Below are 27,851 nucleotides of genomic sequence, written 5' to 3'. Positions count from 1 at the left end.
GTATAAGTAGTGACTATATTGTATTGTTTAACAAGTATTCTTTACAAAGACCCATGTCAAAGTCACAATTCAAGTACAAATGTCATAACATAGCCAATCAATCTGGAACTAGTTTTAAATAAAATGTACCATTCTTATTAACCTGGCAGTAGTTTGTACTTTATGTTTCCAAACTATCTTCATTGTAGACTTCTATGCTTTAAGGCAGTTTAAATAAGCAGTTTATGCAATGCACTTCTTACAATTTCATTCCAGTAGGTTTAAAGTAAACTGACACTGTACATGTTCTCACGTGACAGTTTACATTGTGACGTAGTGAGGCTGGTCACTAGTCCCACAAAACTGTGCCGCAAAGAGCTTTTCAGATTAAATGTTTAACGATGTTTTACCAGTTCACATCCAATTTTCTAAAAGTTAAAAGTGTTAAATGTTGATCAAATGTAAATAATATATAATATATGTGTATGTATATTATGTTTCTATACTGATGCAGGCTTGTTTGTAATTATAGTGTCAGAAAGTGACTTTGTTAAAACCAGTTAATTTATGAAATGGCAACAAGTTCTCAGTCTCCAGTTGAGCTGGGTTCGCATGAAGTGAAGGACTATATTTGTAATGCCTGTGAAGACAAGACTAATGTTGAGAAAAGTGCTGATTTCTATTGTAAACAGTGTGAACGGTTTTATTGTGGAAACTGTATTGATCCACATGGTAATGCCTTGGCTAAGCATACTACATTTGGAAGGGTCGAAATAGATAAATGGCCAGTTTCAAAAAAGGTGGTTGATTTTCTACAAACTTGTGATGTTCATAAGGACCATACAATTGACAAGTTCTGCAACTTGCACGAACAGCTGTGCTGCCCTAAGTGTGTATCTGATCAACACAGGTATGTAACTCTTCAGTTGTTTAGTTATTAGTACAATATGATTGCAAAATATATTATATAGAAAGTTAGGCTTTTAAATCCATATTCATCATGATGTAAACCCAAAAAAAGAGTCTTTTATGCCAAGTCCATGTTCATTTTCAAATCCACTAACTGGTCTAACAAATTTGTATCAATATATTACAATTTAACACATATACAAATCATATAGTCTCGCTTTAAATAAAAAAATAATGCACTCAAATTAACTGCATGTGTTTTCATTGATTACCTAGATAAAGTGACTGGCGGGTTTACGTGCTCTATGGATTGTTATTAAAAGTAGGGCAGGTGATTTACCCAACACCCAGTATGCATATATTTCATAGCCTTCAAGAAAATTTCAACAAAACCAGGTCTTTTTCTGACAACCTCATTAATATGCTTTAGGTAAGAAGCACTTTCTGGGTATATAACTTTAAGGCAACCAGAAAAGACACAGTTTTCAATATTTATAAATAACAAAAATTGTCTTCTTATTTTAAGCTCGCCTGAGTTCATGGTTAAATTTTGTAATCTCCTTAGTCTGTCTTCATGCATAGTCTATTTTCATCATTTTCCTAGTTTACAATCTAGAGGCTACATTTATTTTCCAATCTTCATAACCTAGTCAGAACATTAAATTTTCTCCCAATAATTTCATGTCCAAGTTCTAAACTGGAATATGTGAGGTAAAAAACTAGGTTGATAGGTCGAACAAAAGAAAAAGCATGCTAACACTCAAGAAGTCATACACTGCAACTCCAATATATCGCGGTTGAAGGGGTCCAAAGATCGCGACCGTGATATATCCGGCGCGCGATATAAATTGTCAGTTTATGTATGCATGTATATGTATACATTAGCATCATTATGCAATCTCAAAACACGCTTTTTACCAACCTTATTCAAGTTTGTGTTATATCCATATGTCATTAATTGGTATAACACAAAACATTATTCCATGTGAGTATTTTCAAATGCGTATAATTAAATTTTTAATCCGAAAAACATTGCCGAGTTTTATTGTTCAAGAAAGCATGCACAAATTAGACCCATGTACAAAATGACGTCATTCATTTCTCATGAAAAGCATGCACAGCATGGGGTTTAATAGTAGAGCATTGTGACTAACTGATCTATATTGTATACTGTATCTAACGCACACAGATTGTTGAGATAGGTCAGTATTGACTTGTGACATTTACTGTTATAATTGTGTACACCTTCATGTGTGCACTGGTGCGTTTCCGCAGTTCAAAGCAAATTCAATAGAGAATTGTAACACCCGAAATGACCTGCCATGTTTGACAAATGGGTCTTTTGTTTATCGCAGTACACAGGTGTTAATGTGATGTACAATGTAAGCAAACAATCTGGTCAAAACTGGATTATGACTGTTGGATTAAAGTTGGTGAAAAAAGGGAAAAATACTTGCTTGAAACGGATTTTAATGCATCAAATTCTCAGATAAAAACATTTTATTTAAGGATTATGCTCGTCAGATTTTTGGGAGCCATAGCCGATTCGCGATATATTGGACAACGCGATATAACGGACCGTGATATATTGGAGTTGCAGTGTATTAACCGTCAAATGTTCATGAAACTTTGTCAGAACATTGTCTCCATTATATCATGGCCAAATCGAAACTGGATTGTGTGAGGTCAAAAACACAGTAGAAATATCAAATTAAAATTAAAGATTGTTAACACTCTAAAAGTGATATTAACTGTTGAATCTTCATGAAATTTTGTCAGAACATTTGTTTCTTGATTTCTTACTTGATTTGAAAATGGTTCTGCTTGGTTGAAAGACATGTCCGCCAGGGGATGAGGCTATTTCCCTTATATGGCTATAGTAAAACCTAGCAAACACTTTACGAATCACATGTTTATGCCCCCGAAGGAGGCATAAAGTGATCGGATTGTCTGCTGTCTGTCTGTCTGTCCGTCACACTTTTGTGTTAAGGTTTCAAAAAATCCTCATAACTACTATACATGTCGCTTCAGATGTAACCTTCATATTTGGTATGCATGTGTATATGGACTTTTCATACGCACACAATTTGACCCATTTGACCTTGACCTTGAACTTAGGGTCCGCGTTTAGGTTTCAAAATCTGCGTTTAGGTTTCGAAAAATGCTCATAACTACTATCAAAGCGTTCATAGGGGGACATATGTCATCATATGGTTACAGCTCTTGTAATAAATAATTATTATCTGTGAAAGAACATACCGTAAATCAATGAATATAATACGCCCTCGTGCATAATACGCACTCCCGAGTTTGGTCAAAATTTATTGGTAAAAATTGAAAATCCGAGTAAAATACGCACTAAAAAAATCAGTTTCCGAAATTGGCTATTTCCGAAAAAAAAATGTCAATATATTTTTGTGTTGTGAAAATAGCAAATCAATTTGGTGTTGTCAACTATCTGTTTCACAGTAATACCCCGGTATATTGATCGGGATGTGTTATAATGCTGTTGTTATGACAGTTGCATAATAAATATCTCTGTCTGTTGTTTATATTACCATTGATTGTTACCGATAACACACGGGGCCCTTGCTGACATCCGGGTTAAGCAGTCATAATTACAAAAGAAAGAAGCAGAGACGCTGTTTTTTGTTTTCACATTTAATTCAGTTTGACAATATTTGGGACGATAATAATTATAATAATAATAAAGTAATAAGAAGACAAAATGGTTACTTCCGTGTTTATAGTTGTCTAGATGAATTACTTTTCCGAAGTGTTACAAACTCGATTTATTAATATAACTTTAAATACAATTAAACCGCTCTTGTTTTTCATGATCTCTTTCATTAAAATATGCTGCTGTCATTAAGGTTAGTTTGGGAGTAAAAAACAAATTAATTAAATATCACCTTTCAATTTAATTCGGCAATCGGCAGACAGGTGTAATAGACTCTATTAGCATCGTAAAACTAATTATTTAATTACCACTCTTTACTTTTGATATTTTAAATATGCGGTAGAAAGATAAATAGTGGTCAGCTCAGAAATATTTATTTAAGGGTATTGTCAGTTTTTTTTTCATTTGCTAATCTCTTTATACGATTTATCGTCCAGTCGCTATTTTGTAGGCAGGCGATGATTTTAACTGTGTATTCCAAGTATACAGCAGTGGCTACGCATGAATGACCCAATATTATTCGATAGCTCCTCCTGTTCTCACGTTTCATTCGACAACGTCATTTCATGTGTAAGCGAGCTCAATGTTGATTGGCCAGCTACCATGCGCACTTCAACAACAATAAGGTCAAGCGATGTCTCATAATCGGGTACAGACAGGGTTTTGTTTACTGTTCGAATTGCGAACACTTTCATTAAAACAAAGAGACAAATATAGAAAACCAGTCCAATATAAATGGCAGATGTTTTCAATGAAATTTTACTAGATTTTGGCATTTTCACAAATAAGATTTTTATTGAGCCAAATTCTCAATATTTTCACAAATGACTCAAATGGCAAACGACAGCACGAGCCCTGTTGCATCCCTTTGATGTAATGGTGTAGTTCAAAATGGCTGCCACAAAGCGAATAACAGCGATTAAGTTGAAAATTTGCACAGGAAAAATTTTGTTCTGCTCTAAACTCGTATATTATATGCACCCCCTATTTGAAGAAAAAATCGGCAGGTAAAAAAGTGCGTATTATATTCGTAGATTTACGGTATATTATTTTAGAGGATTTTTTTAGTACACTGTTCATATAACACTTGTTTTGTTAAATGGCATCTTTACGCATTAGTGTTACCTGTCATTTTCATTTCTACGAAAAAAAGTTTACTTTATATATTTCTAGTTGAATTTGAATATTATATGCAAACTTTTTTACTTTAGACATTGGTCTGTGTGTATTGAAAATGTGCAGTCCACTATGTTCAATATTAAGTACACTTTTAATACTTTAAAAAATGTGCGTTACACATAATCATAAACATGTTTTGTATCTTGGATTTCATTACCATTAGGAAATTAACATTTTCAATTTGAAAATAGCTCATGAACATTGATTGGCTCTTGCTTTGCTGCCATTTAACTCTTTTTTTTTGCAAATAATGCAAATACAATTAAAGTACCGGTATATTTTCAACAAATTTTTAAAAAGTTGAAATTTTTCTTAGGTTGTGTAGTATAAATTAAATTGCAAAATTATTAGTCATATATCCCAATTTAAAAAAACATTGCCACTAGGCTTGTTACTGTATGGTATTTCAATATCACATATAAATAAACAATAGACCAATCTCTCAGATCCTCCTTTAAAACAATTTACAATGGTGTCTTTTCTTTTCCACTAATAGATCATGTGACAACAACAAAAGCAAAGTAATCACAATAGGTAAAATAACAACACAACATGTTGGGACATAGTAGACCATGAGGTTGCATGTCATAAGCCACTCATTACAGGCTTGATTGTTCATGCTGAGATTTTATTTAGAAATAGAGGACCCTCTTTTAAGGAGCAGGGTTATTTTGCTTTGCATCTGTCCTTTGGTCCATTTGTCAGTTGGTCTGTAGACAAATTGTTTCCACATGATATCTAGGGAATGCTTTGACTTACAACCATGCAACATATTTTATTTTTGCATGGAAGAAGATTTAGAGGTAAATCCATGTTAAGGTCAAGAGGTCAAAAGTCACAGATGCTTATAACATGAAATTGCATGTATAAAGGTGTCGCAGTCAGTTTTAGTACCTGTAATACCAATCATAACCATATTTATGTCCCCCTTCAAAGAAGAGGGGGTACATTGCTTTGCACATGTCTGTCGGTCCGTCCACCAGGTGGTTTCCGGATGATAACTCAAGAACACTTAGGCCTAGGATCATGAAACTTCAAAGGTACATAGATCATGACTCGCAGATGACCCCTATTGATTTTGAGGTCACTAGGTCAAAGGTCAAGGTCATGGTGACCCGAAATAGTTAAATGGTTTCCGGATGATAACACAAGAACGCATATGCCTAGGATCATGAAACTTCATAGGTAGATTGATCATGACTTGCAGATGGTAACCCAAAATAGTTAAATAGTTTCGGGATGATAACTCAAGAACGCTTTTGCCATATGTACATTGATCAAGACTCGCTGATGACCCCTATTGATATTCAGGTCACTAGGTCAAAGGTCAAGGTCACAGTGACAAAAACGTATTCACACAATGGCTGCCACTACAACGGACAGCCCATATGGATGGCATGCATGTTTTACAAACAGCCCTTGTTTAAACAGATTTTCAATTTTGATAAAACACTGTACATGTAGGACATTTGGACATTCTTCATATATATCACAGTACTGCCCTTATTAAATGCTTTCATTAATTTACTTTTAATCCACTTAAGACAGGTGGTTGTGAACAATATAATGACTTTCATTGATGGCTTATTATGCCCCCCTTCGAAGAAGAGGGGGTATATTGCTTTGCTCATGTCGGTAGGTCGGTCGGTATGTCCACCAGGTGGTTTCCGGATGATAACTCAAGAACGCTTGGGCCTAGGATCATGAAACTTCATAGGTACATTGATCATGACTCGCAGTTGACCCCTATTGACTTTGAGGTCACTATGTCAAAGGTCAAGGTCACAAGTGAAGGTCACAGTTACTGGAAATAGGCAAAATGCAGGATTCTGCATCTATTGAAATTACAACAAATCAACAACTGAATTTAAAATGTGACATTTACGTCCTTTCAGAAAAGTTTGCGAAAGTGAAAGTTGGTTTCTGAGATGTAAATTTTACTGAGGACACTTCATTCCGAATCGCGATATAAGCTGTCAGATCATTGATGCATGTAGACCTATATGTATGCATAGTTTGGCAATCTCAAAACATGTTATTTATAAACTACTTATTGCATTATGTGTTATGACCATTGGTATTACATTATTAAATTTAAGTATTTTCAAATGCCTACAGGGCCCTCAATCCATTTTAGGGGAAGCGGGTCGCTACCCTCATGTGTGGGAATTTTCGCGGCGTTTCCCTTTTTTGGGAATTGTTTTACTTACTCTCTCAATATTACATTTGTACATGTTTGCACTATATTCATTTCTTTTTTTTTATAATTAAGTATGTTTGACAAGATTAAATTGAAATAGAATTGAGATATAGTAATCTTTTTTTTTTAATCGGGGAATTCCCTCCCCCCCCCCCTCCCCAAGGGGAAAAAAGTATACTTTCCATGTTTTCGGCCGCAGATTTTACAGATTGAGGGCGTATAATTGAATGTGTTATCCAAATTTTCAAAATCATTTCCAGATTAAATTATTCAAAGAAAGATAAGAAAATTTTAGCAACAAAAACATATTTCTCATGTATTTCATTAACAGTTGAAAATCATGCCAAAATTAGACTTCATGTACAACATCACATTATTCTTACTCTGGGAAAGCTTGGACTTTAATATTAAATTGCTGAATAACAACTTTGTACTGCAGAGGTCTCTACTATCTTTTATTATGCCCCCCTTCGAAGAAGTGGGGGTATATTGCTTTGCTCATGTCGGTCGGTCTGTCGGTGCGTCCACCAGGTGGTTGTCAGACAATAACTCAAGAACGCTTGGGCCTAGGATCATGAAACTTCATAGGTACATTGATCATGACTTGAAGATGACCCCTATAGATTTTGAGGTCACTAGGTCAAAGGTCAAGGTCACGGTGACCCGAAATAGAAAAATGTTTTTTGAATGATAACTCAAGAACGCATAAGCCTAGGATCATGAAACTTCATGGGTAGATTGATCATGACTCGCAGATGACCCCTATTGATTTTGAGGTCACTAGGTCAAAGGTCAAGGTCACGGTGACCCGAAATAGTAAAATGATTTTCGGATGATAACTCAAGAACGCTTTTGCCTAGGATCATGACACTTCATAGGTACATTGATCGTGACTCGCAGATGACGCCTATTGATTTTCAGGTCACTAGGTCAAAGGTCAAGGTCACAGTGACAAAAAACGTATTCACGCATTGGCTGCCACTACAACGGACAGCCCATATGGGGGGCATGCATGTTTTACAAACAGCCCTTGTTAATTTAATGTGGAAGTTTTTTCTCTAACTAAAAAACTACTTAATTACGCTTCATCTACAGCGCTACATTCGTTGAGATTTGTCAGTATTAATCTGTGAACAAATGTATACTTATTGCATAGCTTCACATGGGGTCAGTGTGTATTCGGCCGCCTGTGCGCTGATTGGCTAATGCGCTGCGCCGATTGGCTAATGCGCTAACCAAGAAGAATTTGAATGACAGCTGGAAAAATCAATATTGGCCACTCGCTGAGAAATTCATTGAAAACAGTAGCTCTTAGGCAGAGTAAGCGGACTGAATGACCCGAAATAGTAAAATGGTTTCCGAATGATAACTCGAGAACGCTTATGCCTAGGATCATGAAACTTCATAGATACATTGATCATGACTCACGGAGGACCCCTATTGATTGTCAGGTCACTAGGTTAAAGGTCAAGGTCACGGTTACTCAACTTAGAAAAATGGTTTCTGGATGATAACTCAAGAACGCTTACCCCGAAGATCATGAAATTTCATAGGTACATTGATCATGACTCACAGATGACCCCTATTGACTTTCAGATCACTAGGTCAAAGGTCAAGGTCACGGTGACTCGGACACAGTAAAATGGTTTCCGGATGATATCTCAAGAATGCTTACGCCTACGATCATGAAACTTCATAGGTTCATTGATCATGACTCGCAGATGACCCCTATTGATTTTCAAGTCACTAGGTCAAAGGTCAAGGTCATGGTGACTCGACACAGTAAAATTGTTTCCGGATGATGTCTCAAGAATAATCATAGGCCTAGGATCATCAAACTTCATAGATACATCGATCATGGCTGGCATTTGACCCCTATTTATTTTCAGGTCACTAGGTCAAAGGTCAGGGTGACATAAAACGTATTCACACAATGGCTGCCACTACAACTGACAGCCCATATGGGTGGGCATGCATGTTTTACAAACAGCCCTTGTTTTAATTTGTTTTGCTAAGTTCTGTCTCGTCGTCAATTTAATGACCGGTACTTTGAATCGGACTAAGGGTTTTCTGGTTCAATTAAATTTCAATTTTCTTGCATGATATAGAAATGTTTTTTGTCTTTTTCTCTTGATGTGTTTTTTAGCTCATCTATTTTTTGAAAAAAAATTATGAGCTATTGTCATCACCTTGGCGTCGGCGTCGGCGTTGGCGTCTGCGTCCGGTTAAGTTTTGCGTTTAGGTCCACTTTTCTCAGAAAGTATCAATGCTATTGCATTCAAACTTGGTACACTTACTTACTATCATGAGGGGACTGGGCAGGCAAAGTTAGATAACTCTGGCGTGCATTTTGACAGAATTATGTGCCCTTTTTATACTTAAAAAATTGAAAATTTTGGTTAAGTTTTGCGTTTAGTTCCACTTTTCTCAGTAAGTATCAATGCTATTGCATTCAAACTTGATACACTTACTTACTATCATGAGGGGACTGGGCAGGCAAAGTTAGATAACTCTGGCATGCATTTTGACAGAATTATGTGCCCTTTTTTTACTTAGAAAATTGACAATTTTGGTTAAGTTTTGTGTTTAGGTCGATTTTATTCCTTAAGCATCAAAGCTATTGCTTTCATACTTGCAACACTTACTAACTATCATAAGGGGACTGTGCAGGCAAAGTTATGTAACTCTAACTGGCATTTTGACAGAATTATGTGCCCATTTTATACTTAGAAAATTGAAAATTTGATTAAGTTTTGTGTTTAGGTCCACTTTATTCCTACAGTATCAAAGCTATTGCTTTCATACTTGCAAGATTTATGAACTATCATAAGGGGACCGTGCAGGCAAAGTTATGTAACTCTGACTGGCATTTGGACGGAATTATGGGCCCTTTATACTTAGAAAATTGAAAATTTGGTTAAGATTTATGTTTTGGTCCACTTTACCCCTAAAGTATCATAGATATTGCTTTCATACTTGGAACACTCACAAACTATCATAAGGGTACAGTAAAAGGACAAGTTGCATAACTCTGGTTGTCATTGTTACGGAATTATGGCCCTTTTTTGACTTAGTAACTTTTAATATATGGTTAAATTTTGTGTTTCAATCCACTTTACTTCTTAAGTATCAAGGCTATTGCTTTCAATCTTCAAATACTTACATGCTATCATGAGGTTACTGTACCTGGCAACTTGAATTTTACTTTGACCTTTGAATGACCTTGACTCTCAAGGTCAAATTATTAAATTTTGCTAAAATTGCCATAACTTCTTTATTTATGATTAGATTTGATTGATACTTTGATGAAACTACTCTTACCTGACATACCACAATAGACTCCACCCAAACCATCCCCTGTGCCCCCTCCCCCCTCCCCCCTCCCCCCCTATTTTTTTTTATTTTTTAATATTTATTTTTTAAGATCATCTCACAAATGACCACCACACCCTCACACTATACCCCCACCCCCCCCCCACCCCCCCCCCCACCCCCCCCCAATTTTTTTTTTTTTTTTTTTTTTTTTTTTTTTTTTAAAGATCATCTCACAAATTACCACCACACCCTCACACTATACCCCCCCCCCATTTTTTTTTTAAAACGGTTATGTTTGAAATACCGTCCAACCTTCGCACCCAAACCCCCCCCCCATCGCCCCCCCAACCCCCCCCCCCCGATTTTTTTTTATTTTTTTTTCGCTTTTTTGGAAGATAATGTAATAAATGTCCACAACCCCACACTATACACCCCTCTTCACTCCACTCCTCCCTCCTTTGTGATTGAAAATGAGAGTCCCTTCACCTTTAAAAAGAAAATAGATAAGCGGTCTGCACCCGCAAGGCGGTGCTCTTGTTTATTATGCGTCATGACAAAAAGGACCAAATGCAGTGATAATTTTTCATGTGCGTTTTGCGTTATTTGCGCATTAAAATTACCAAAAACCCATGTGAAAAAAATATCTGCGTCTAAAAAAGCGCATTGATTTTCAAGAAAGACAAAATTGGAAAGATACTTGTCAATACTTAACACGGCCCGAATTTTTACGCATTTTATCAGAACGCAAAAGGTGATTTCTACTGTAACACCGGCTATATGTGCACTACATCATTCGTATTTGCATTTCATACTGGTTCTCTGCTTTGTGCGTGAACTATAAGGTTGAATAAGACGACGTAGAATCACCCAAACGTTCGCATCTGCTTTCGCTTTCTGAACTGTCAAAATGCCACCCAAAAAAATTTAAAACCCCGTCAAGATCAATTAACTTTGAAGGCTGCATTTGGAATTGCCGAACGTAATTAACATGTAGCATCATCCGAGAGCCTCAGCGAGGCAAGTCTATCTACTATTTCGAACAAGTTTTTGACTAAATGGCTCTATTCAAAGAATTGAACTTGGAACTATGTGTTAATGTTATGTGTTTTAGTTATAACAAACTCGAAACTCGGTGTTAATATTAAGTGATTTTAGTGATAGCAGTTATTTTGATAATTAAAATGCTTATGAATCAATAAAAAATTCGTTCATGTTTCAAGTTTTTTTATTAATAATTTAAAAACCAAAAAAGCTCATTGTTTTTGGAGAAAGCTCATTGTTTCAGCACATGTGCACTTTTAAAATTCATAGGTTAAAAATGAAAAATTATCACTGCAAATGTATCCAAATATAAGCTTTTGTTCCCGAATAATCACTGTCTTTCAGTTATTTTCATTTATGATGTATTTTAAACCAAGTGTTGTTATTGAATCAGAAACCGGTACCAGCTTAAGTAGGTGCGCGGCAAGGTTACACAGCACTAAGATTTTTTTCTTATCCAAGGGGGAATTTTCGTCTGAAATGGGGAAAAAATATATACTTTTTTACAGGGGGAATGGGGCCGAATATCGGCACCAAATATTGCATTCAAGACCCCTGCCATGTTCAATATTAACATGTAAGTACACTTAAATGTAAAAATGTGTGTAAAACAATCATGGACGTGTTTTGTGTCTTGGAATGCATTAAAATTGGGAAATTAACCTTTTTAGCTCACCTGTCACGAAGTGATATGGTGCGCTTATGTGATAGAGTGATGTCCGGCGTCCGGCCGTCAACAATTTGTTTGTGTAGACAGTAGAGGTCACAGTTTTCATCCAATCTTTATGAAATTTTGTCAGAATGTTTATCTTGATGAAATCTGGATTGAGATTGTATTTGGGTCATCTGGGGTCAGAAATTAGGTCAAATCATAGACAAACTTTTGTAGACAATAGAGGTCATAGTTTTCATCTGATCTTAATGGGTCATGTGAGTGATTCAGGGCCATCATGGCCCTCTTGTAAATGTGAAAACAGCTCTTGAACAGCGATTTACTGTTGCCTTGCTACCATTGAACCATTTTCTTTGCAAATAATGAGAAGATATTTTCAACCATTTTTAGCTCATCTATTTTTTGAAAAAAAATTATGAGCTATTGTCATCACCTTGGCGTTGGCGTGGCGTCCGGTTAAGTTTTGCGTTTGGGTCCACTTTTCTCAGAAAGTATCAATGCTATGGCATTCAAACTTGGTACACTTACTTACTATCATGGGGGGACTGGGCAGGCAAAGTAAGATAACTCTGGCGTGCATTTTTACAGAATTATGTGCCCTTTTTATACTTGGAAAATTGAAAATTTTGGTTAAGTTTTGTGTTTAGGTCCATTTTATTCCTTAAGTATCAAAGCTATTGCTTTCATACTTGCAACACTTACTAACTATCATGAGGGGACTGTGCAGGCAAAGTTATGTAACTCTGACTGGCATTTTGACAGAATTATGTGCCCTTTTTATACTTAGAAAATTGAAAATTTTGTTAAGTTTTGTGTTTAGATCCACTTTATTCCTACAGTATCAAAGCTATTGCTTTCATGCTTGCAACACTTATTAACTATCATAAGGGGACTGTGCAGGCAAAGTTATGTAACTCTGACTGGCATTTGGACGGAATTATGGGCCCTTTATACTTAGAAAATTGAAAATTTGGTTAAGTTTTGTGTTTTGGTCCACTTTACCCCTAAAGTATCATAGATATTGCTGTCATACTTGGAACACTCGCAAACTATCATATGGGTACAGTAAAGGGACAAGTTGCATAACTCTGGTTGTCATTTTTACGGAATTATGGCCCTTTTTTGACTTAGTAACTTTGAATATATGGTTAAAATTTGTGTTTCGATCCACTTTACTTCTAAAGTATCAAGGCTATTGCTTTCAAACTTAAAATACTTTCATGAGATCATAAGGGAATTTTTTTTTATTTTTTTTTTCCCATTTTTTTCGCATTTTTGGAAGATAATGTAATAAATGTCCACACCCCACACTTTACACCCATCTTCACTCCACCCCTCCCTCCTTTGTGATTGAAATTGAGAGTCCCTTCACCTTTAAAAAGAAAATAGATGAGCGATCTGCACTCGCAAGACGGTGCTCTTGTTTTTTTAAAGTTGTCATTTTTCTTATTTCGTTTAGTATAAAGTAAATTGCAAAATATTATTCATATATTCCCAATCTTTAAAAATCATTGGCTCTAGGCTTGCTAAAGTATGAAATTTCAATATCACATATAAATAAACAAAAGGCCAATGTCTTGGATCCTTCTTTAAAACATGAAACAATGGCGTCTTCTTTTCCACAAATAGATCATGTGACAACAACAAAAGCAAAATAATCGCAATAGGTTAAATAACGACAAAACATATTTGGCGATACATGCAGTAGACCAGGTGGCACGTTATAAGCCGCTCATCACAGGCTAGATTGTTCATACTGAGACTATTAAGAAATCAAGGACCTCTTCTAAGATGTGGAGTTATTTTGATTTGCATCTGTCCTTTGGTCTGTTTGTCGGTTGGTCAGTAGACCAATCGTTTCCACAGGATATCTAGAGAATGCTTTGACCTACAGGCATGCAAAATGCTTTATGTTTACATCTAGGAAGATTAAGAGGTCAATCTGTTTTGAGGTCAATAGGTAAAAGGTCACAGAAGCTTATAACATGAAATTATAAATGTTTAGAAGTCAGTTTTAGAACCTGTAATACCCATTATAACAATCTTTGAAGTAGATTATTAATTATAATATAACACTGTAAGACATTGGACATTGTACAGATATATTACAGTAATGCCATCAGTAAATGCATTTAATAATTAAATTTCAATACACTTAAAGCATGTGTTTGCAAAAATCAGTTCAAGTCAGTTTATTGAACAATATATTGATTTTCATCGCTGGCTTACCGTATACGTGCGCTTATAAGACGCCCTCGCTTATAAGACGCACCCCGATTTCGGACTTTATAATCGGTGGATTTAAGACTGACCCGCGTGTAAGACGCGGCCAAATTTTGCCGTTTTCATCGGCCGAAAAACGGCAGAATGTTGAAGAAAATCAATAAGAAACACATTGAGAATTTTTCAAACTCGCGCGGCATACAATTAGTAATTCACGCAAGTCCGAAAAATAAAACAATCAAATAACAAAGTAAATAATATTTGTTTATTTCATGATATATAAGTAGGTTTTAATTTATTTTCAAGTATTATTCATACAGTAAAAATAATTATCAAATTAACACAATTTCTAACAATTGCGTATTTAATCAATTTGCCATAACAATTTCAAACATATTACGTTCGTAATTGATCGTATCAGTCATCTTAAAATCCCTCGAAATCCTCATCATCGCTTTCACCGAACAGTTCGTAGAATTCCTCACTAGTGAGATTGTCATCGTAAACCCAATCGCCGATATCATCATCATCATCGTCGCAATCACTAACCTTTGCACAGGCAGATACATCCTCAGATTGATCGCGATTTTCCACAAGATCAACAAACAACTCGTCGTCCTGTGTACCATCCATTGAGTTTGAGATCATAAGAGTTACGTTTGCGTTTCATTTTGACGATTCCAGTAGTTGTAATTTGTATATATAATTGTATTGTTTGACGGTTATTGAAAACTAAGAGGCAGATATAGATTACCTTGATTATGCAAATGTTACGCCCCTTGTCTATAGGTAATGCCTACTTTCATAAAATAAGCCAATCGCGTGATAGAGTGAAATCACTGGTCAAGAAGAAAGCCACCTGTGGATAATTGCATGCGGTCGCTCTTTGCTCCCGCTGTCGTGGGTCCCTAATAAATAAGGTGTCATCGGCATAAGGGGGTCGTCTGAATGAACGTGTTTATTTAACAATTGACAGTTGCAAACTGGTAACTATTTTCAGACGATACCCTTATTGCCAAATATGTCTTAATTGACAATTAACAGCGTCGAACAAAGACGATCAGGTGATACAAATTTGTCAAGAAGCACTTGTAATCGCGTGTTTATTTAACAATTAACAGTTTCAAACTGCGAACTGATTTTGCTGTTATTTTAAGCATGTTTGGCATCGTGTCGCCGCTTACACACGTTTACTATTATGTCCAATTTATATGACATTTAACGACGTCGCGCGCAGACAATCGGGTGATAAAAACTTTTCAAGTATAACCATGGACAATATAACGCCTTACGACCCCAAAATAACAAAATTCAAATAAAAAATAATAGACAACAAAATCAATAACGATACATTTTATTTCAAGTAAATCGGTAACTGAACATAGCGTTCCGATACACGGTACGGGCAAATACAGACTTTAGAGAAAATGCAAATGGCTGCCGCGATGATTCAAAACAATTTACAAGTGTCCAACTTGGCCAGCGTAAGCCCAGTAAACTCGATATTTTGAAAAATTTCGCTTATTTTCACAAGTATCTCGCTTATAAGACGCGACCCCCACTTTTACTTATTAATTTGACTCTTAAAAATGCGTCTTATAAGCGCACGTATACGGTATTTAAGAATTGAATAGCATTTTTCTGCATTTCATCTGTGTATGAACTGTCGGGAAAATTACGCCTAATTTGCATAAACTTTGATGGCGTTTATTATTAATAAGGCGTATTTTCCTGACAGTTCATACCCCGATAAAATGCAGAAAAATGCTATTCAATTCTTATAATTACAACAATTCTATCGTGGCAAGGGCCATACAAGTCCTTTTTAACCTAGCGTATGAATCTATTTTCAGTTTCGGTTTCATCTCCATCAACCGTGAATATCGTTGAAGTTCGTGCAAAAAATATAACGTCATTCGTTATTGACCAATAAAAAGCAACATCATTAAGGCCAGAGTTTTTTTTATAAAATGATTTTCAGATTTTTTTCCAAAAAGTGTCCAGTAGGAGGACGGGGAAAAAAAAAGAAAAAAAAAGATGGTGACCAAAAATGCACTATGCTAAAAATGTTATGGTATGAAGTTCTTTTAGATTTCATGACCAAAATAATAAATGTCAATGAAATTTATTATGTTCTAAACATTCTCATACAAATATTTAGCAATAAACACATTTATTAACAGACCTGCATTTCATACGAATATAATTATAGTTGCATAATTTTCTTTAAATCGAAACAGTTTCTGTTACAAATGAAAATGCACAAACACGCAAATATGTCTTTTGCAAGCAATTCCTTTTAAGACAAAATGAACATCTGTATTAAAAAAAACTCTGGCAAAGTCAATCTTCAAATTAAAAAATCTTAATCTGTTTTCCAATCCCCTATGTCACTGCCTAGGCACTTTAATATTCCTCTATTAAAACAACATCTTTTATATGTAATTCAAAAATGAAACACGCCAAGTGTTGCTTGAGTATTAAAAGAAAATACAAACCAAAATCTATTAGTTACAAAATTAACAAGATTAAGCTTGTAATGGTTATTTAAAATTGTAAAACACAAAGTTGTACAAGTTTTCCACTACAATCTTATAGCAAAGAGGAATTATGTAGAGATAGAATAACACATTTTTTTTACAATATATGCAGTATGAAACTAAATTATAATGAATACTATCAACTTATAAAAATACGCAGAAAACATGCACACAGCATGGCATGGAATTATTATTATCATCATCTTACAATGTTATTACCAAACAATGGTTAACATAGTCATGATCATGACACAAGTACAAATCAATTTTAATAGGCCAATGGGGGAAATTTTGCACACATATGCAAAGAAACAATATATTGAAAACGCATTATAGAGTACACAGTATATGTCTCTGTAACGAGCTCTTAATCTGCAGTAAATATCAGGGGTGTGATTTTTCCGCGGATTTCCGCGGATCGGTTTGTCCTGTATGTCACTTCTAAGATTTGCGTAAATTCGTTTTAAAAAATGTGTGGGAGAGGGGCTACCACCGATTCCGCGAACGTATTTCATAAGCGACCCGAAATATCCGCGGCCCGCGAAATCTCTCCGCATTTTACACTGGTAGATTCTACCTAAGCATTTTTAAAACGAGCCATATAATTGGCTGTCGTTTCCCAATCTTCCAATTAAAATCGTGTTCTTAAAATGCGCTCTGTGGTTAGTTTGCAAAAGGCGCCATTGTGAAGAGAAAATTAAGATTATTGAAATAACAAATAGCAATCGAATAAACGACTGACATCACCTAGTCTGATAGGAATAATGAAATGTGTTTGTCAAAAAAAAGACTACGTTTTAGATACAAGCAACACATATTTTGTTAAGAAATGTGCCCACTGAATTTGTGTCACGGAAACCAGTGTTTGCAAATTGGAGTGTAGTCTACTCGCGAAGTAAAACAATTTAGAGAGTATTGTTCGAACATGGAAATAGACAAACATGATTTGATTTTTATATGTCTGTGGGTCTGTGTATAATCAGATTCATATGCATATTCTGCTTTATTATGTTTGTCACGCTGTTCAGTTAACTGAAATAGCTTTGAACTGAGTGAAGATGTGAAATGCAAGATATTGAAAGGTAAACAAATTAAATATATTAATTTAACTCGGTTAATTCATCATTAACACCAGAAGAACACTCAAATGTCAGTGATTTTTTTTGATTTTTTTTCTTACAGCCTGTGCCTTTTGGATTGGGAAAATTAGCGCGATAAACCATGAAATTGGGAAAAATAGCACAATAAACCATGAAATTGGGAAAGATTTTAAATATGATTAGAAGAACAGAATTAAAATTATTAAAGTATGTTTGACAGCATTTTTACACTACGCGTCCCGCGATTTTTGCCTAAATCACCGACACGCAGTGGTCATTATTTTTATTTCGGGTGAAAAATCAACGCGATCTTGCGCGTTTCATCACGCTAGGTCGAGCATGATCACCGTGTATGCTATAAATATCATCTCGAGGTGAATTCTCCGCGGTGATTCACCGCGATTCACAGCGCTTATGGTCAACGCGGTGAAGAACGATTTTCCTACGTTACATGTGCGTGTCTAATCTTCACAGAGATTATAGCAATATGGGATTATTAGCATTGTTGGCTGATATAAGAGAGTAGCCTTTTTAAAATGTCAACATGTATTTCACACCCATGTCCCTTACAGGTTATTCTGGTCTTTTTAAATGCTGCGTATAAAACAAAACAGTGTTCGCACCTATGGGTATGATACCGCAACTGGAGGAGTGATAATTGCGTTTTTGATTATGCAATTAACAGTTTGAAGCCATGGAGAACTCATAACTGATTGTAATGTAATCATCGTATTTTCCCCGAGTCTCTCGATTCCTCGATGAATACGTTTCAACTGTCTCAATCACATACATGCAACTTCTTCCGTCTTTATCCATTGCTCGATAATCCCACATATGCCCGATTTCCATTTTAAAAGCGAATTCTGGTTAATATTGACGATAAGAGTCCTAAAGAATGTCATACACGCTGTATTGTAACCGTTACGCTGTTTCAGTTCCTTCATTATTAAACAATTATTATATTGTATACTGACTACACACTTAAGTGTCATGTACAGTTCATAATCTTCTTCAACGACCAATAAACATCTTAATTTATATTTAGATTTTATGCAACATGTACACATCATTTTCTGGGAATCGAGAAAGTGAGTTTATTTTGTGAAAATAAACCAATATCTGTTTATTGAATTTGTCAAACTTTTTTATATATATATATATTAGCAATTCTTATGAAAATAAAATTCGTTATTTTAAATGTTTTAAGCAATTTAAGTCTTTTTCTGAGAGCATATATGGGAATTAACTGTGTGAGCTACTTCAAAATGTTAACAGCCATACAATCATTGTTTTGACAGACGACGCGTGCTTATCTTAGGTTTGTTTATGGTAATACACCGGATATTGGATGTTTGGGGCTTGATTGGATAATAAAACAAAGACGCAGTCGGCGGTTTTCAGTAGAACTTTTGTACAAACGGTTAACCAACTTAATCAACAGTGCACATGCTATGGCACGCCTGAACCACAAAAAAGAGAAAAACTAAGTTTAAGTAACTTAAACTTAGTTTTTCACTACTTAAACTCAATTAAAGTAACTTAATTCGAATTAACGCTACTAAATGCATTAAGTAGTTAAGAAGAGTTATTTTCTATTTATGTGAGAAAAATGAATTAAGCAGAGAAAAACTTAGTTTAACTCGTTAAGTGCGCCCGAACAACAAAAATTGATTTTAATTACCGTTAAGTTACTTAAATTGCATTTAACGCTGCTTAAAATTAATTTAAGTGCTTTCGCATCGTTAATTGTATTTAATTATTACTTAAGTAATAAATTTTTTACTTAAGTTGAATTATTAATTATCGTTAAGTCAAAACTCGCGTCCGAAAATAAGCATATGAAACAAGCGTTTTGATTGGTTGTCAGGTTTGTTAATAAATTCAGGCCCGAGGTCGGAAGAAAAAGATTGCCATGTGGTACGAGCAAAAAATACAGATATTATAAATTTGGATTAGAATCTTAAGTCAGCTAAAATTTGTTTTAGTCTGGAATAACATTCAAAACACCCTTTCATCATCAAATTTTGCTGACAGTCAGTAACTATGCAATAAACATCAAAAACGATCCGCCCGTCTATATATTTCCGGGTCATATCGCATTTACCTGTAGTAATAACTTGTCTTGTATACGAGTAGTCATACCAGCTTGTATGTAGAAACTGGGACTATATTATATGTCCCAGGTAGAAATTAAAGATTATATCGTGTCACCGAATCCAACTTAATTATATTCTATACATGTAAATTTTGGCTTTGATTTTAGTATTTAAATGGAAAAAAAACAGTCTCCAGTATCTCAGTATTGGCAGTGAACTTATAAGTAAACAATCCCAAAAAGTACACATATCAGAAATTACCCAGGTGATATTTTAATTTAATTTAATAGTTTCTGATTGGCTTAGGTCTTCCGGATCATTAACTGACCAATCAAAACAATTCGACTTTACAACTTAAGTAAAATTCCTTACTAAAGTTGAATTCGTGTAACTAAAAACATATTTTAAGTAGAAAAACCTATTTTAACGCAACTTAATTGAAAATAGTACAATTGATAGAGAAAATCCTTGTTAAGTTGAATTAATTCAACTTAAGTAAGAAAATTACCATTAAGCACCGTTAATGCATTTTCGGTGTTTTAATTAGCGTTAACGCCGCGGGAACCACAAAAACTACTTAAATTCATTTTAAGCAGCGTTAATTCGAATTAAGTAACTTAAATTGAATTTAAGTAGAGAAAAACCTAGTTTAAGTAACTTAAACTTAGTTTTTCTCATTTTTGTGGTTCAGGCGTGCCATAACATGCTTATCTAACATTTAGGGATCATCAACACGGGCCCAAGCAACTTGCATGGACCATAATACACAGTCTGATAGTTACATTTAGTAGCACATGTGGTCAGAAACTAACAAGTTCGAGTAATAAAGCACAGAGATTATGATCTGAAAAATTGCATGGGGTCCGAAATGAAACAAAATGCCACCAAATCAAACGATTCACCGCCTAATTTTAAGTGTAACAAACTATGTTTGAAACATTTAAAATAACGATAATTCCGAACGCTCACAGCTTCCATTTTCAAAAGTATAGGCTGTTCAACATTGCTCGAGAAATTGACAAACGTTTACTAATGTTCCATTAAATTAATTTTACACGCTACTATTTTATTAAATAGATCTAGCAGCCCAAAGCATGGCGATTGGAGACGCGTACATTAACTGAAGCAATGTGTAAATTTAAATTTAGATGCACATTTAAGTCATTTTCTGAAAATCGGGACGAAGTGAAAGTATTTATTTTACAAATAAACCAACATTTGATTTTATTCAAATGGTCGACATTATTTATATTTGTGTCGTCTGTGTACTTTAGCAACTCTTAAGCAAATAGATATCTTTTATTTCGACGTTTAAAGCAAGTCTCATTTCCGATATTAAACTATGTAAATTTCTTCGGTATGGTTAATGACCTACACAATCATTGACAGATGACATCCGATGGTAATTGTATGAAGTATGCAGAGAAGCTGACGAAATGTTAAAACAATCGCGTAAAAGTAAAAATATCAGGTTATTATCTGTACCTGTTTCTTTCGGAGTGAATACTCGTTGTGGCTGCAGAGAAACTTCCAGAACAAAAGAATCTGTAGCTGCGAACTTTGTTGGTTTTGTGTGAGCCGTACTGTACAATTGTCATTTCAACAAATAAAGATATTGTTTGGAAATCAGGATTCGACATTCAACAAGTATGGTGTTTACTTTCATATTTGAATACATTTTCGCGATCCAATGTGATCTAAGTCTAGTAGTCACCGCGATTTGCGGTGTTTCGCAATGATTCTACAGCTGATCTTTATCGCCAGATGGTCGCAGTGAAATCACGGCGGAATCACCGTGAATCAACCACAGAGTGGATTCACAGCGATTTGCGGCGAATCACTGCGACTTGCCACGTTGGCCCAAACGCGGTGGTCGGTGATTTAGGCAAAAATCGCGGGGCGCGTAGTGTATATTATAAAGTGCTAATTTAATGTGTTCTTACAATGAAGACAATGTTAAGTTAATATCCTTCCACATTCATATTGAACTTGCAACAATCTATATAGATTCTTAAATATACCATTTAATTATAACCTCTTTAACAGTAAGAATTTAATTCAGTATTCTTTTAAATTAAATATCATATGGTGAAAACATTAACAAATATTTATAAAAAAAAACGCTTTAGTGGTCTTGCTATGTCAATGATGTATTAAATAGAGTTAAAATAATGTATTTCATTTCTTTACCTTTCAACATCTTCATGATCTTGCACTTCAATGCTATTTCAGTAAACTGTAAAGCGTGACAAACACAATAAAGCAGAATATGCATATGAATCTGATTTTACACAGATCCACTAACATATAAATCATATCATGTTTGTCTCTTTCCATTTTCGAACGATAGTCTACTCATCTTAAATGCATTAACTTTGTGAGTAACGGTAGACTAACTCCAATTTCCCAACACTGATTTCCGTGATGCACATTCACTGTGAAGATTTGTAATAAATATTTGATGTTTTTATCTCAAAAGTTGTATTTTGCGTTAATTGACACACGCATTAAATTATTCCGTAATAACCATATGATATCCGTTGTTAATTTGAATGTTATTTATCATTTTCGCCGCTCATTGTAAATTTCTCGTCTGCTTGCCGCCATCTTTGGCTTGTGTAAAAACAGGCGTTTACAATCGGGATACATTGACTATCGTCGGTATCCTCCGCAATATAGAGAGAGATGTGGATAGCAACGTAAAATGATTCGGCTAAATTCGCAAAAAATACGTAAGTCAGTTGTTGTTCGGCGACGACTCGGCAACTCGATCGGCACTCGTTCGAAATTATTGCTAAATAACATTGTAATCTTATTTGCTTTATTGGGAAAATTTTGTCTTTTTTGGGGAAATTTTAATCAAATTTTTAGGAAAAAACGTCATCTTTTGCAATTGGGAAGCAGCCGAATATCGGCTGTAATTTCTGGCCAAAAAAATCCCTGAATGTGATTGTTTATATTTAGTCTATTAACTGTCATTCAATACATTAAAAACTGCTGCTATTTCTTACAATAAATACTTGCTTCACTGTTTACTTTGCATCCTCAGTATGATTAATGTGAAGTTTAACAGGTTTTTATAAAGAAATATTGTTATGAATACAAAAAGTTGTTTATTTTAATGTCTGTTTTTATGTTTGTCATTGTGTTATGCGCGCCATTCGCGTAGTCAAAATCAGTAAACAGAATTTTCCTCCCCTCTGACTTTGCCTCAATCACACCCCTGCATATTTACATTATAACTGAACAAGAATATCTGGATTTATTAAATGGGGGAGCGTTCTCATTATCTCCTCCATAGACACCAAGTACTGGTTCTTCCCAAGAAACGGACTCGATAATGTCCATATCTGCCTATAATGCTTGAAAGGTTGATTGACAGTATAAATAGATAGATAGTTCACTTGTGATGGAAAGTGTACGGCAAATCTACACTTCATGGTTATGACACATGAGTTCAATTTAATACATTGTACCTTGAAAAAAGTGGCTACAGTATGTCCTTCAATGTTACATTTTGATGAAGAACAGATCTTTTAAAAGTCACTATTAAAGTCAAATATACCACCTTGCCAAGACTATCAAAACAGATTTGTATTTTATCAATTATAAAGCAATTAACCCTTTGCATGCTTGGAAATTTGTAGTCTGCTTAAATGGCGTCTGCTGAATTGCTACAATTTAATAGCATTTTCTTCGATTTTTTTTCAAAGAATACTATCAGAATAGCAAACAGTTTGGGCCTTCAAAATTCGTTTCTCACACTGAAAGGGTTAATATAAAAAATAAATAAAATCATTACTTTTGGTCAGCATGCTAATTGCAATGACAGGTTTGCCAAATAATGAATATATTGCATATATTAAAGACGGTATATACGATTTTTTATATGTGTTTAATTGTAATATATTGATAAAATATGTTACAATACCACAAAATAGGCAAGAAAAAATATACATTAAAGCCGAATTTCATAAAATGTAGCAAAGACAAATTAGCGCCATGAGCCGATAGTGACGTACATATTTTCCTACAATAACCGAAGCATTCGTCTTTGTATTAGGATCGGAGATAGTGTTCGTGTGTCGTATGAATAGATATCATTGCAGGAATTCAAATAAACCGTTAAACTAAGTTTATATGCACATCGCACATGTATGGTATACATGGTGGCGAATTCGGCTGTACAGCCGTTTTCTATTTCAGATATCTGGCTTATTTCGCATTTTTCGACACATGTTCTTCATCACTTTTATTTTAATTTATATTGAAATATATATATAATAATTTTTTTACACATTTTATATAAATTCATAAATATTTGACAAAATCGTATATACCCGCTTAAAATTGTAAAATTTCTTAAATACTTTACATATGGTTTACCTGGCAGATGGAAGGTAGCAGTAATTCCTCCTCATCGCCATTAGGACATCAAATGCATTTTCTTTTATAATACTACGATCCTGTGGGGTTTGGTACTTTAAAATAGCATGTATGCATTTTAAGTCGCTCTCGACCAAAACATTCACTGGCATAGTTGGGTCACACTTAACCTTATCTGTGTCAATCATTGACTTAGACGCTTCAAGTGAAGCGAGTTCGTCGTGTTCGTTAACAACATGTTTGCGCACAACATCGCCAATTGTTTGGCCACTTGTGGCTTTGATAAATTGTTTTTTATTGTTGTAGCATCCTGGTAAATAAGAAGTCCAAACCAGTATAAAGTCATCGTGGTCTCGCCACCATTTTGCATGTTTTCAGTAAAAATGATCGATGTTACAAAAGCGCTTATGATACATTTAAATGCGATATCGGTAAACGCTTTAAATAAATCACTTCTCTAAAACCCAACACGCGTTTTGTGTCTAAAACCTGGCTTTTGGCACCCGAAAAAAAAATCCGAGATTGAAATTATATAATTTTTTATTTTTTTTTGGTTTCGTCAAAAATAAGAGTTGGCGGGTCCGAAAATCATTTTATTAAAAAACTCTGGCCTAAGTTTCGCGCAAAACATTACGTCAATTCGGCAACTTGTTTATGATCAAAAAGTAGCGCTATGAGATTCATGTTTTAATTTGAATACGATGTGGGTTCATCGGAAAATGAAAAATTGGTCACATGAACAAATCCAATCATAATGCAGCATTCATATGAATGTAACAGGAGTTGTAATTATTTAAAAATATTGGGAATAGACTTTAATAATAAGTCATGCCTGTTTTTTGTGGGGTGGGGGAGCATTAATGATCTTTTCTCGCTTGTTCAACGTTAACAATACCAGCTGTAAAAACAATATAAGCAACTAGAAATTTGTTCTTAGTACATGGATACCTCTACAATCCAATTTGTTTCACTACTACCTTAATGTTTAACAATTATTAACAAAAATATGGAGTTGTATGAGTTTACCTGATGATAAATATGTTCCTGAATGTAATCAATCTATCCTATCAAAAATCCTTTTTGAGTTACGCTTCTCACAATTAACAAAATAAAATATTTTGCCTATAGGGCCATTACTCTCCTTATGACAAAATTTAACAAAAATATCAAGGTGCGGTATTTCACATGGTGTTTAATATTTTTTATAAAATTTCATCTCACTATCAGCTGTACTCTTTGAGTTTCTCACAACACAATTAAAAAATTTAATTTCTTTGCTAAAAAGGGGTCATAACTCTGGGCATGTTGAAAAGAAACATATCAAAATATGCAGGTGTGCAAAATATATCAACACAATGGTAATAATTTATGGAAAGTTTCAGTCGACACATATTTTAAAATGTAAGTTTTGTATAAATTATGTTGAAAAAAAACAGAACCAAAATATAGAGGTGGGCAAACTCACATGCCTGTTTACTGTTCTCGTAAACTTTTTAGGAATAGGTGTTATATAAGTTATATGTAACAGAAAAGTCACGAAGATGGAAGAACTAAGGGAAAAGGGCAAATCTATATACCTCCAGCCTTAGAAAAACGCTTTCATTTATTTTCCTTGTTTGTTTTTATTTTACAATGTATACTTGTTTGAAGCATTACATAATATCACTGACTATTCCTTGGTATGTACATGTATTAATTGTTTATTTCAGCAAGTGCAGTAAAATGACCCCGATTTCGGAGCTGACCAACACGCAGCCCACAGACCTACAGGGACTGTCAGTGGAGCTGGAAACTGTCATGGGGGGAATCAAAAGCCTACAGATAAATCAGGAGGCCAGTGTTCAGTCATTGCAGAGAACATACAAGGAACATGGGGCAGTCATGATAGAACAATTGCATGGCAATTTAAGTACTAATATAGATAAGTGTTTTAATAGTTCTGTGGGTACATCGGGCAATAATTTAAAAGAAGAAATGTGTTGGAGTGTTCTTTCTATTTTGAATGAATTTGATAATATTACTGTGAAGGAACTAAATGATATAAAAGAGGAAGTTATAAGCATAAAAGGGTCAGTTACAAGTTCTATTTATAAATGCACCAGTCTTCACAATGACTTGTCACAATTCCATGAAATTGTTCAGAAAATTGGAGATAATAAGGAGCTCTGCCTTATAGCCAGCATAAAATGTAAGCATATAATACAGAAGGCACTGACTCTGCTGGGGAAGTCAGGCAAGGTGTTTAATGTCCAGAGTATTACTAAGCATAATGTAAGAATACCAAGTGATAAAGGTGTATGTTATATCAGAGGCATATGTGTTCTTCCCGATGGGCAGGTACTGGTTATAGACTGGAATAATCAGAATGTCAAGCTGCTGAACCAGCAATACCAGGTGGTGAGTCACTGGGATGTGAATGCTCGGCCATTGGACATTTGTTTGATCACACCCAGTGAGGTTGCAGTGGCTGTGAATACTAGTAACATACATGAGGTCCAGTTTATCACTGTCAACCAGGGAAAGCTTGTTTCTGGCAGGAAGTTTCAGTTACAACATGAATGTATATTTATTACCCATCACGAAGGAGACCTTTTTGTCACCTCTGGTCAAGAACTGTACAAATACTCACTGAATGGCAAACTGATCTGCAGACTCTACCAAGATAGATCAGCTGATTGGACAGGTAAGAATCATGGTGAATCCATCCTGATAACATGTGTATTATGTACAGGGATTTGTCTAGCCATTGTGGACAAAGGAGTCTAGTCAAATTGTGTTATTTTAAATCCATACAATGACAAATTTGGGAATTTTTATTGACTAAATGAACCGAGTTGGGATTTATTTTTTTAATCAACAAATATTGACCCATTAGGCCTTTATCTTGTTATTTTGAAAAAAAATAATATAAATTATAGTTACATACTTTGTGAGATGATAATAAAATAAAATTCAGATGTAATAGCAGAAAACCTGCTGATGTATTATAAAAAAAATGTTCTATAATTCATATGTGCCCTTTGAATGCTACAGTACATTGTAGCCAAAACAAGATTCAGAAATATTGATTTATAAACATGAGTAATGAAGTATTTTGACTGTCACTACATGGCATGTCTATAAATAGAAACTGAGTTCCTGGGAAAGAGACACTTTCTGACCCTGTCTTAATTTTGTGGTTGTTAAATGATTGTACATGTACAATATGTTTACCTGTTGATAGAACTGTTCAATTGTTTCAGTATGTGTAATTGTTTCCATCTGTGTACTTGTTTTGCTTCAATTCATATCTAACTCACCAGTCGCATTTCAACATGTCAAACGTTAACTAAATAGCTCTGCTACTGAAGTTTATTGTCACGCTTAACTATTAAATTATTGAAATGTATGCATATATTTTAGATGTGTAAAGGCCTCTTTATAGCAACATATGTGTAATACAATATCACTGCAGTATGTTTAATAAGATTATTTAACATTGACAGTAATTCAATATCTTGATGTTACTCTGTTTTGCAGTAGATAAGTGT

The 27,851-nt window shown here is 34.7% G+C and overlaps 1 protein-coding gene across 1 annotated transcript; it reads left to right on the top strand.

Moving 5' to 3' along the window:
* Positions 1 to 385: 385 nt before the first annotated feature.
* LOC127862370 (uncharacterized) lies at positions 386 to 27,192 on the top strand. Its single transcript, XM_052401460.1, has 2 exons — positions 386 to 889; positions 26,031 to 27,192. Exons 1-2 carry the CDS (start codon positions 552 to 554, stop codon positions 27,085 to 27,087), a joined length of 1,395 nt encoding a protein of 464 aa, XP_052257420.1. The 5' UTR covers positions 386 to 551; the 3' UTR covers positions 27,088 to 27,192.
* Positions 27,193 to 27,851: the final 659 nt, after the last annotated feature.

This window comes from Dreissena polymorpha, chromosome 16 (genome assembly GCF_020536995.1).
Source record: "Dreissena polymorpha isolate Duluth1 chromosome 16, UMN_Dpol_1.0, whole genome shotgun sequence".
Lineage (NCBI taxonomy): Eukaryota > Metazoa > Mollusca > Bivalvia > Myida > Dreissenidae > Dreissena > Dreissena polymorpha.
Note: the sequence above shows the minus strand (reverse complement) of the source record. Positions and strands in the feature narration are given on the sequence as shown.